This window comes from Nyctereutes procyonoides, unplaced genomic scaffold (genome assembly GCF_905146905.1).
Source record: "Nyctereutes procyonoides isolate TBG_1078 unplaced genomic scaffold, NYPRO_anot_genome, whole genome shotgun sequence".
Lineage (NCBI taxonomy): Eukaryota > Metazoa > Chordata > Mammalia > Carnivora > Canidae > Nyctereutes > Nyctereutes procyonoides.
In genome coordinates, this window is record NW_026575042.1 from 8,099,607 (window position 1) to 8,111,730 (window position 12,124).

General features: G+C 49.9%; 1 protein-coding gene across 2 annotated transcripts in view; it reads left to right on the top strand.

Moving 5' to 3' along the window:
• Nucleotides 1-9,419, top strand: part of CTDSPL (CTD small phosphatase like) — a 117,541-nt gene extending 108,122 nt beyond the window's left edge. For both annotated transcript variants that reach the window (XM_055321163.1, XM_055321164.1), the window contains 2 exons: nucleotides 1,635-1,820; nucleotides 5,748-9,419. In XM_055321163.1, coding sequence (XP_055177138.1) covers nucleotides 1,635-1,820; nucleotides 5,748-5,873 — 312 coding nt within the window. In that variant the 3' untranslated portion in view covers nucleotides 5,874-9,419. The remainder of the gene's footprint in view (nucleotides 1-1,634; nucleotides 1,821-5,747) is intronic.
• The last annotated feature ends 2,705 nt before the right edge of the window (nucleotides 9,420-12,124 follow it).

The following is a 12,124-nucleotide window of genomic DNA, read 5'->3' on the forward strand; positions in this document are numbered from 1 at the left end:
GCAGAGGGAGAAGCAGGCTCCATGCACCGGGAGCCCGACGTGGGATTCGATCCCAGGTCTCCAGGATCGCGCCCCGGGCCAAAGGCAGGCGCCAAACCGCTGCGCCACCCAGGGATCCCGATCCCTTTATTTCTTTATCAGTTATCAAGGTCAGCTTGCTTTGGGAAAATTCTCCAGGCCATGAGAGAGGGCCAAGCAGGGCTCACACTCCTTCTTATAAAACACCTGGGCTCCAAGGAAATTGAAGCCGGTGTCTGGGCACTGTCCTGTGGCCATCAGGGGCTGGTCTGGCCCAGCTGCCCAGAGCACCCATGGGGGGCAGCATGGCCTCATGCCACACAAGCCAGATTCAAAGCCTGCCTGCTTATTCATTTTTGATGAAACTAATATTTCCTGAGCTCCCACCATAAGGTGGGCACTGTGCAAAATACCAGGGACATCATGGTGAGCATGACAGATAAGGCCTGCATCCTGACCAGGGAAGAGGAAACCCAGTAATATCTGAGGAGTGGTGAGCGAACTCCATGAAGGAGACCAGAGTGAGGCAATAGTAGCCAGAAAGGGAGGGATGTACGGGAACCAAGACCTGAAAGGTGAAGGAGACAGAGGGAGATATTCGTGTAGAGATCTGAGGAGAGCATGTTCTATGGGTACAGGGGTTCTGACCATGGTCAAACCCAGTGCACCTCAGGTGACGGACGGGCTGGAGCCAAGGGGTGATGGAAATTACGTGGCTGCAGCCCTGTAGGGTATGGCAGGTCCAAGGAGTGAGGGCCTCAGTCCAGGGGCTGCAGGTCGAGAATGGGAGTTATAAGCAGGGTAGTGGCATGAAGGGACGTGTTTTCCAGTGGCCTGACAACAGTGAGGCACAGAGGCTGCAACAGAGACACAGTGGGAGGAGGAGGCTCTTTGGAAAGCTCACACCTACCCCAGCCAGAGGTTACACATGTCGGGACCAGGGAAGTGCCAATTATGCATATAGAGATGCAGATACTCTTGCATTCAGGATACTCTCGGAGATGGAACCAATTTCTGATAGATTGGATGTGAGAGGTAAAAGAATTGGAAGGGACGCCTGGGTGGCTCAGCGGTTGAGCATCTGCCTTCAGCTCAGGTCATGATCCCGGGGTCCTGGGATTGAGTCCCACATCAGGCTCCCCACAGGGAACCTGCTTCTCCCTCTGTGTCTCTGCCTCTCTCTGTCTCTCATGAGTAAATAAATAAAATCTTTTTTTTAAAAAAAAGAAACAAACAAACAATGAAGTGGAAGAATTGGGGATATCGGGATCCCTGGGTGGCGCAGCGGTTTGGCGCCTGCCTTTGGCCCAGGGCGCGATCCTGGAGACCCGGGATCAAATCCCACGTCAGGCTCCCGGTGCATGGAGCCTGCTTCTCCCTCTGCCTGTGTCTCTGCCTCTCTCTCTCTGTGTGTGTGTGTGACTATCATAAATAAATAAAAAAAAATTAATAAGAATTGGGATATCTAACACACTCGGAGAGTAAAATAACCAGGATCCTAACACACATCCAATTATTTAAATCTCTTTCTAGAAAAGCAGTGCGGATCTGGGAGCTGTAGTTAGGGTTTGTGGGCTCTTTCAGGCATTTTGCCTTCACCGTGCCCTGCTTTTCAGTACGCAGACCCCGTGGCCGACCTGCTGGACCGCTGGGGTGTGTTCCGGGCCCGGCTCTTCAGAGAATCATGCGTCTTCCATCGTGGGAACTACGTGAAGGACCTGAGCCGCCTGGGCCGGGAGCTGAGCAAAGTGATCATTGTGGACAATTCTCCCGCCTCGTACATCTTCCATCCTGAGAATGCAGTAAGTAGCCCCCAGGGGGGATAACACAGCTCCCCATCCAGCTCCACGCATGTGCCCTGACTTACATGGCACTGACCAAGTTATCTAACCTCACTGAGCCTTAGCTACCTCCCCCTCAAATGGGGATTCTAGGGCTGCTGACTCGTAGGATGGTTGGAGAATTCAGTGTGGCAGAGCATGGAAGGCCCTTAGAACACTGCCTGCATTGGGTAAGTGCTCAGTGAGCCTGGATCTTGGTGTTTTTAATGTTAGTTACTGAGAAGGGTTCCATCAATAACCTCCTGGAGCTAGCTTCATGACTCCTATAGACTCAGAAGGCCTGCATGACCTCTTCAGCAGAAGTTCTTAAACAAGAATGAATAGAAGGAGCCCAGTTAAGGTCTTCAGACAAGCCTGCCAGGCTTTTCCGCCTCATAATGATATCTAAAAAGTATGCAGTGGGAACATTTCCTACATAAAACTCCCTGGAACGTGGCAATCCTTAGTACCTGCTACTGGGTGCAGCATGACTCTCTGAGCAAGAGACAGATGGCCTCCCACCTCCTGGCCTGTTTCCAAGGGTAGAGAACCCAGCCAGGCCTGCTGCTGATGGCCAAGCCCTCAGTCCCGCCACACTGGCCCACAGCTCAGGCAGCCTGCCCTGGAGGGGAGGGTTTCTCCCAAACCTGGGCTTCTCAGACTCAACAGAAGCTTCCCCAGGGTCCTTTCCTTGAAGCCAGAACTCTCTGGCTCTACTTAAAATAAAATGAGTTCAAGCTAGATTCAGTTAGCTAGTGTGCAATGATTACTTGAGTAAACATTCCAAATTTATTACATTTAAACATGTTCATTTTAGCGAGTTAATCAAATTCAATCTAATGCATTTTGTCATGTGTCTCTAACAGATAAGGATTACTTCTTAATATAATCACAGTTCCATTATCACATGTGACAGAACTAACAGTTTCTTAATATTACCCAGTATCCAGACTGTGTTCATATTTTCCCCGTCATCTCAAAATGTTGTCCTACATTTGAATTGTTTGACTCAGAATCAAACAAGATCCAAGCCCTGCTTTGGTTAGTAATGTGTCTAGTAATTCTTGTATAATCTTAGCAATTCTCCCTCCCTTCTCCCTTTTTCTTCCATCCTATTTACTTGTCGAACAAATTCTGGTTATTTGTCCTGTAGAAATTTCCTCTCTTCTGGATCTGTCTGGTTGCAGCCTCCTGGGGGTGCTTTACTGTGTTTTTCTAATTGCCATATTTCCTTTAAACAAGTAGTTAGATCACTGTTACTTGATTAAATGCAGGTTCAATTTTTCAAATCTTTCAATTTTTTATCATCAAGACCATGAAATCACATCAAGATGCATTGTAATGTCAAGTTGTTCCAATTTTAAAGACTTTATTTATTATTATTAAGTAGGCTCCACGCCCAGTGGAGAGCCCAGCATCGGACTCAAATGCACCAACCCCAAGATCAAGAGTCAGATGCTTAGCCAACTCAGCCACCCAGGTGCCGCTGTTAAAGATCTTGAATTGATCTTTGGATTCAAGTGTTGTTAGCCTATTCCATCTGTTTTCAAATTCCGCATCGACCTTTCGCCTAAAAATGTGAACAGCTGTTGATGATACTCTTGCCTACATCAACTATTTCATTGAGAATTACAAAATGGTGATTTCTAAATTCTACCATTCTTTGTACATTTGTTGGCTGGAACTCTTTTTTTTTTTTTTTTTTAAATCAAGCTTGCCCCCATCGATTACTTGATTACCCTAAATTCACTTTGAATGTTTGAATTAGGAAGTCAGGGTAAAGTCTTGGTCCTCTTTCTTTAATTCTTCACTCTTCAGATAGTGAGGTGGTGCTCTAGCAAACTTCCAAAAGTAGCCAGTGAATTTGTCTTAGGTGTTATTATGAACTCATGGATTTTTTTATTGTTATAATTTAATCCATTTGTTATTCTTTTGTATGCTCAAGTGTTCACCTTTGGACAGCGGCCATCCTTTCATATAACAATAGACTTTGAATGCTTCCAGTTTTCTGTTGCAACAAGATGCTCCATGCTCATCTTGTCCATTTCTTGCCTCAGCCCTGGAATCAACCACTTTTGTGGAGCCTGCTTCCTATTAATGGAAATGGTATTTAGAGATGACAGTTTGGGTAGATTCTTATTGTTCCTGAGATAGCCTTTGCTTCCCGCCCTTTATACTGGATAGAACTGAAGTATACATATTTGTAGAATTAAAATTAAATCATAAAATCATATTGGTTTTTCCAGATCAATGTTATAACAGTTTTTATTTTATTTCTTCAGTTTTGTTCTTCCTCTTGTGCTGACACTCTTAGTTCCTAAAAATATTAACATCATTACCTATTTGATTTATTCTGTAGTACACATCTAGTAGTTTCCAAATAGCAGTACTGATATTGTCACCACTACTAAGACAATTGAATGCACGTAGGGTTTTTTGGAAAACTGGCAGAACACTAGGTTTTTTAAAATCACTTGAAATAATTCTCTGTGTGGTTATGTCATCAACTTTATATATTCTTAGGTTCACTTTTTATTGCTTTCTTTTCTTAATGGTTTAATCTTATTTCAATTATGTAACATATTTCCATGATTCCAACATCAAAACTACCAACAGAGATGAATTTAGAGAAGTCTTGTGTCCAAGTCTACCCTTTCCCTCATCCCCTGCCCTTCTCCTAGGACTAGTCATTTTTGGGTAATCCTAGTTTATATTTCTAAATTATACAATGAATTGTTTTGTCTCTGAGCAGTCTTTAGATTTGTAAAAGTGGGGATCCCTGGGTGGCGCAGCGGTTTGGCGCCTGCCTTCGGCCCAGGGCTTGATCCTGGAGACCCGGGATCGAGTCCCACGTCGGGCTCCCGGTGCATGGGGCCTGCTTCTCCCTCTGCCTGTGTCTCTGCCTCTCTCTCTCTGTGTGACTATCATGAATAATAAATAAAAATTAAAAAACAAAAGATTTGTAAAAGTGCCCAAAATACTACTTTTTTTTTTTTATTTACTTATGATAGTCACAGAGAGAGAGAGAGGCAGAGACACAGGCAGAGGGAGAAGCAGGCTCCATGCACTGGGAGCCTGACGTGGGATTGGATCCCGGATCTCCAGGATCGTGCCCTGGGCCAAAGGCAGGCGCCAAACCGCTGCGCCACCCAGGGATCCCCCAAAATACTACTTTTGAACTACTTTGGTTTCTCCCAAATGTCTCTTTACAACTCACTCTTCTTTTGCACCCCTGGCTACCACCCATTTCCACCTCTCCCCACCCTCTAAAACTAAATGAAAATTCTGTCTGTGCCCATGGCTCAGACTGTCTTGAAATTTTATACATCTGCTTGTAACTGATCACTGCTAAGGATGGGAGGAAGCTCTCCACTTCTCTTTGCCGTGCAGCATGGCACACGGCACCCCAAGTGGATGCTTTCCTGTGCCCTCTGTTCGTGGGCTCCCTGGGTGTCAGTAGCTGGCAGGTAACCTCTGGCTCCAGGTGAGGTGGAAAAAGCTGGTTGGCTACAATGGAGACAGCTTTTGAAATTGGGAAGGAACAAGGCTAGCTCTCAGATATTTCTGCGCTCTGGCCACCTTTCCTATGGCGAGAAATCAAAACGAGCAAGTGCACACAAACTAGCATTAAGTCATAAAAGGCAAATACACTGAACTTTGCCTTCCTCCTGAACCAAGTTGCTTTTTGGATCAATCTTTGTTGGGACAGGAGAACAAACAAGATAATGATGATGGTGATGGTGATGGTGATGATGGTGATGGGGGGGCAGGTGATGGTTTTTAAGATACCTGTCTTCCTTACCAAAAAAAAAAAAAAAAAAAGTTAAAAGCACAGGGGCCCCAGCCAGGCTAGGAGCTGTCCCCAGGGCTGGCTGCGGTTCCGCTGCCCCTCCACACACTGTCTTCCAGGTGCCTGTGCAGTCCTGGTTCGATGACATGACGGACACAGAGCTGCTGGACCTCATCCCCTTCTTTGAGGGCTTGAGCCGGGAAGACGACGTGTACAGCATGCTGCACAGACTCTGCAATAGGTAGCGCCGGCCTCTGCCTGCCTCCCGCCTGGTCGCTCTGGAGCCTCTGGCCTCGGGGATCCACCCAGCCTCAGCTCCCTGGGAGCGGAAAGTGAGGACACTCCGTGCTCCAGGCCACGAGGTCCACGTGGCCATACCTACCTGTTTTATTTTTTAAGAACAGAAACAACTATTTTAAAATGAACTCTTTTAACAGATTTCATAAAGGGACATGCGTTTTACTGGATTTGCTTTTCGTAAAACATACCAAAAAGAAAAAAATGGAAAAAAAAAAAAAAAAGCTTGATATCTATGAGACTTCCTATCAACTGTTCCCCACCCCTACCCTCCTCCAAGCAGACAACCTGTCCCTTTCTATCCCAGCTCGGAGCAGCTGACCCAACTCAGAATCTCTTTCCTACAGGATGAAGTGCCTTTTTGAATGTTATTTTAAGCTGAGAGTTAATTTTTCTACACAACATATTTCCAGACATCTTTTAGTCTTTTATTGTCTTAGATTCTCTAAAAAAGACAAATATGACAATTTTCTAGAACCTGGGGGGTGGGGGGTAGCTAGGGATGGAGGTGAGTCATAGAAGCCTGTCTCCCAACAGGCGTGCTGCAGGGACAGGCTCCTGATAGGAGTCTCGGTGACCATGGCGGTGTCTCCATTAATCACTGACCCAGTTTGGAATGTATCCGCGGTTGTGTGGCTCAACACTTTTGGAAACAATAGATACTTTTATATTATTATATTATTTCAGATGGTGACAGTTTTGTCTTGAGGTCACACTTCCCCCTTGAAAAGTGGCATCGTCACTTCCGCTTTCACACTACTGCCATACTTCTGTATGTTTTTGTTTTGTTGTTGTCGTTCTGGGTGGAGCAGTTATAAGAAACTCTGAAACCCTTGGATATTTAAAGAGAAAAAAAATCTGTGTATTGATTTTTAAATTTTTCCTTTCCAAAAGCTGGATACACACGGAGCTGTTTGGGAATTTTCTTTGCTGCTACTGCGCTGCCACCAAATGGAATTGACCAGCGGCTGTTACACTGTTCTTTGCCACTGTGCCTATGCTCAGAATCCGCTCACTGCTAAGCTGCAGATTTGGACAGGGTCAGGAAAGTAGGTGTCCCGCTCCCCTGCAGACTGCACCAAGTGTACTCCTTCCCTGGCACTGGCCGTGGGAGTCCAGAAGGGAACAAAGACGCAAGGGCCAGCACACCACACAGGCGTGGTGTTCATTCTAGTCCACAGTCAACATCAGATACTGTGATGAGCTGACTATTGTCCCTTGAGAACCCGTGGCCTCAACCAGCCACCGCACTGATGTGGCCCAGGTCTGCTCCTGGACTTCTCTCTTGAAGCACAGCCTATTTCTGAGCCGGGGTTGGGGAAACCTGTCCATATGTGGAACTCATTGCCCTGAGCTGGGGAGAGGCAGGGTGCCCTCCCTGGGCTAGGGCTTCCCTTGCAGCCTTTCCCAGTGAGCTGTTTTAAGCAGTGCCATGTTCCTCGTTTGACAAGACAGTCTATAAAGTATTGCTCTTAAAAATAATTTAAAAGAACCCTTTCATGTCGGCACCATTGCCTTAGTCCTCTGTGGGTTGGGCCTCCGCCAGAGTTCTGTGGGAGCAACTGGCACTAACAAGTCTGGAGATGGGGGGGTAGGGGGGGTGGTGAGGTAAAATTTTGTTCTTCCTTTCATTTACAAAATAATGAAGCCAGCTGCCAATCACGTCCTCCCAAACAGCACTTTCAGCTGTGGACTGCCATGCATTTGGAAGAGAAGTATTCAGGGGTAACCAGGTGCCCCAGCATTCTGCATGTGCAGAATCCAGTAATCCCCATGCCAGTTCCAGTAGAAACAGCCCCATGCTAGGCATGACCACAGGGAACGGCAGTTTTACATGGCAGATCTGCATATGCCCTAAACCTTGATTTGGAAAACTAGTCATTAATGAACCCACTGCCTTAAATGTCTTGAATGTTGCAGTCAAGTGTCTGTCATGTGTTGAAACCCACACAAAAATCAGTCCTGGGAACAGCCTTTCACCCTCCCCCCTGCCCTTTCTCTGCTGGCATCATGAGACCTTCTCTGGAATAGGGGGCAGAGAGGACTGAAATTCCAGAGTATTTCAGGGGAATCGAACCTAGGAACAGTGTCCCACTTCTGAGAGATGGAGTGAAGACACCGGCAAGCTTGAGCCAGACACTGCACCTAGTAGTTCCTGAAACCGTGAGCGCCATTGCACGACTGTTGGGGATGGAGCCCGGTTCCAGCCATCGCAGACATAGAATGTCTCAGGGGGGCCAACAGACCCCCTGAGGGTTCTGGATTCTGTGCACCTTATTTGACCATACTCCAAAATGCCATTTTTATTTTAACCCTTTATTCTGCTTTATGTACATAATCAGAATATCTATATCTCTCTATATATTTTTAATCATCTACATGTAAATGAAGCAATAGAACTCTAACATAAGGCCAAGAAATGAGATGAATGTTTGGGATTTATGTTTTTTAAGGTAAATACGGGTATTGTTTTTAATTATTACCTTTTATTAAATTGTGGGCTTTAAAACCTGATGAACCCTATCCGCTGTTTCTCTGTGCCATATGCTTCCCATGTTACCAAAATACCATCTCACCACCCCACTCTAACCAAAAGAGAAATCCAGCCTCCTGAGTTTCTTGTATACCAGGTTAAAATATAGTCTCCCGGACAAGTATTTTTCTACATTAAGATCTGGGCCAAGATACTTTGGGTTGTGGACTTGGGCCCCTATGATGGGATGACATCTCTGGCCGGGCCTGAGTGGTGGTGCCCGGGCACATCTGAGGTTGTCACTGTTCTGTCTCCTGTTGCTCTGGAATCCTGTGTATTGGTCTGTGGCTTCACCCATTAGCTGTTTGTAAGCAGTGTATCTGTATCCTGAGGGGGAGGACCACTTGTCAACAGCCGATGGTTGGTGGGGAAGCTCCTTAGACACTGCAGTTTTGATGAGGTGACTTTGGAGACGTGAAGAGGCTGTGATGACACTGACTTGTCATGGTCGCAGCATTTGAACTTCTGGTGTAAAAAAGAAATCTGTAAATCTGTAACCTGGCAACATTTTGCAATCCTATATTTTAAAGACAGCTCTCTAATAAAACCTAGAACCACACAGCCCTATATGGACAAACACTTGTGGCGTTTGTGCCTCCGCTTTTAAAGGTGCTGTGATGGACAGCTGGCATGCCGGGGCTCCAGAGGAGTGGATGGCTTGAAGTGCTAGCAGTTACCTGAGCAGAATCTGTTGGCTGCCTCTGTACCTATCTCACTGTAAAATTGATGCTATTGTCTGTTCTGTTCCTTCTCCAGGGAGCTTCTCTAACACCCCCCCCAGCCCCCTCCCCCGGTAGTGGAGATTCTGGTGCCTGGGTAGTCGTGGATTTCTGTTGGACATTTGAATGTGACAAACGAGCCAGCATTACATGGGAAATACTCCATGTGGAATGTGCACGTTTCCAGGGGCGAGAGGGTTGCAATGGTTTCCTTCCTGCCAAAAATAAACACGTGAAACTGCGCCCCCTTGTGGATGGACTGCTTCTCCGGCGCCTGCGCCGCCTCCCGCTCTCGAGTCGCGCTCTGTCCGCTCCACCTGCACAGCCTCAGCCAGCGCCTCGGTCTCCTGGGGCCCCTGCTTCGTTCTGCAGGGCTCGGGTGGATGGGAGCAGGGGCGCAGCGTCCCGGGAGCCACCGACCTGGACCCCGGGGGCGGCTGGAGAACCATCCCGCTCGCTCGATGTTAGGCCCCCTGGCGCTGTCTCCGCAGACAGAAGCAGCCTGGCTCGCTTTCCTTGCGCAGCGGCTTCCACGTGCAGCCCGAGAGCACCGCAGCCCCCGCCCCACCCCCTAGGAGCCACCCGCTTCGTGTGTGGAGCACGCGGTCTTTTTTTTTTTAATTTTTATTTATTTATGATAGAGAGAGAGAGGCAGAGACACAGGCAGAGGGAGAAGCAGGCTCCATGCACCGGGAGCCCGACGTGGGACTCGATCCTGGGTCTCCAGGATCGCGCCCTGGGCCGAAGGCAGGCGCCAAACCGCTGAGCCACCCAGGGATCCCGGAGCACGCTGTCTTAAACCCGGCGCCCGCGGCACGCTGGCTCAGTGCTGCGGTTGCCAGCTGAAGCATGGCCAGGCATAGAGTAAGGATAGCCAAGCCCGCGTTCTCCCAGTGGGACGTCTACTCCAGGCACTGCCCTCAGCCCAGCCCCACACCCAGACAGACAGCTGAGAATCGTGGCAGCCCCTGAAGCTGAGATGTCCCAGCGAACGTCCATAGGCCCTCCGAATAGGTGGGAAGGAAACGTATGTCATCAAGAGGTCACTTCTTTGGGACTTGGGCATACTGAGATTTCACCTCCTGGTGTTTTCTTGTTTGAGCACATTTTTGTATTCCAGAACCAAAGAATGGACAGGAAGTCGGGGAGGGAGCAGAAGGGAGGAATGGCTGGGGAAAGCCAGCCTGGGGAGACGGTTGAGCTAACCGGGGGTGCATCGGGGGCTTGTAGCAGAGTCCTTGGAGAAACTGGAATGCTCACATGGCAGGTCTCCTGTGCTGGGGCTGCCCGTGCTCAAGGCCCAGAGCCACCAACTGGCATGGTCACCAGCCTGATCTCCAAGGAGAATATACTGGGCCCTCCAGCACTCAGGAGGTTATGTGGCCTCCAGAGTTTTCCATCCCAAACTTCTATTACAGCCCCATCCCCTCGCTCAGTGATTCTTGGCTGTGGCTGCCCACTGGAATCACTTGAAGGCTCTTACATAAACAGATCCCTTAAGTCCACCCCAAACCATTTAAACCCCAAACCCTGAGACTGGGCATCACATTTTTAAGTGCCCCAAGGGGCTCAAAGTTTCAGGAAGGACTGCGAACCCCTGTTCTGACTGGCTGTGGAGGTAAAGAAAGTCCCCCAAAGTGTTTCAGGCCTGACACCCAGGTATGGCAAAGGAGCCACAGGCAGGGTTTTGGGGAAATGGCATGTATTGCCTTACCTGAAAGCTCAGCCACATGTGTTCATTGCTAAAAGATCAGGAAACCCAGAAAATTCCAAAGAAAACCCCACACGGGCACGGCGGGGCCTTTCTCAAGGCAGGGGTGAGGAATGGGTCCTAATAGGGCCACACCCGGCTGACAATTCCCTGCTTTGAGGTGGGGAGCAGAGCGGATCCCCCCGCTTCGTGTGAGGGCACTGGGTCACACTGCCCACCAACCTAACCGAGCCTTGCCACCCCCACCCCGGTCCTGGCCCAGGCGGTGTCCCCACTGAGGGGGTCCACGACTGGCCAGGGTGACACATCCCCAGCAGAGGGAACGCAAAGCAGCGGCACCTCCTCCCCTGCAGGGGCCTGGGGCTCTTTTTTGAGCTGTCCTCGGACTCATGAGGCCCATCAGAGTGGTGGCCCCACGGGCACAGCGACAGACTCCTCTTCGTCTGGCCCTAGCGGTTCCCACCGCCGCGCCCTCCGAGGGACCGTGGCACAGGGAGCCCACGTGGGCCCGAGGCTGCTCTCCTGGGGCCAGGACGTGTCCAAGACTCCGGCCGAGCCTTCCTCCCCCGCTCTCCGGAGGGTCGCACCCCTTGCAGGACCTGGTGTCCACGAGGGGCAGCGCACTGCAGTCCCACGAGGGGACTGACGAGGCGAGAGCCGGGACGGCCAAGTGAGGAGCGGGGCTCGGGGACCCTGGGGCGGGCCGGGGCGGGGCCGAGGGGCGGGGCCGAGGGGCGGGGCCGGCTTCCAGGTGTGGGTGTGGCTCCCTGCGGGCCACACCCACCTCTGTCACCCCACCTGGGAACCCGCCGGGCGAGAGCGGGGTGGGCCGCAGGGTCCCCGGAGGCGGGAAGAGGTCCATGGGACGCGTGGGTCAGAGCAGGGCTGTGCTGGCTGAGCAGGAGAAGCGGTGGCCGAGCTCCCTTTTTGCTTAGGGGAGGAGGTGGAGAGGGGCTGGGCTTCCCCTCGTCCTTGTAGCACCCTGGTTACCTGGGAACACTACCCTGAGCCTCCGTTTCCTCTCTCTGGGTCATGCGTGTGATCCCATGAGCTGAAGATTGTCCACACCAGACACAAAGCGGGGCGCTTATCTGGGCCCCGGGGGACACTGCCCCGCAGTGGGGGGCCACTGCCATTTCTTTGGCCCTGAGGATCACAGGCCCCAGGGGATGCCCACCATCCTGGAGTCGGGCAGTCGAGCACATACAAAGTCTCTGGTTTCCGGAGACCCAGAGA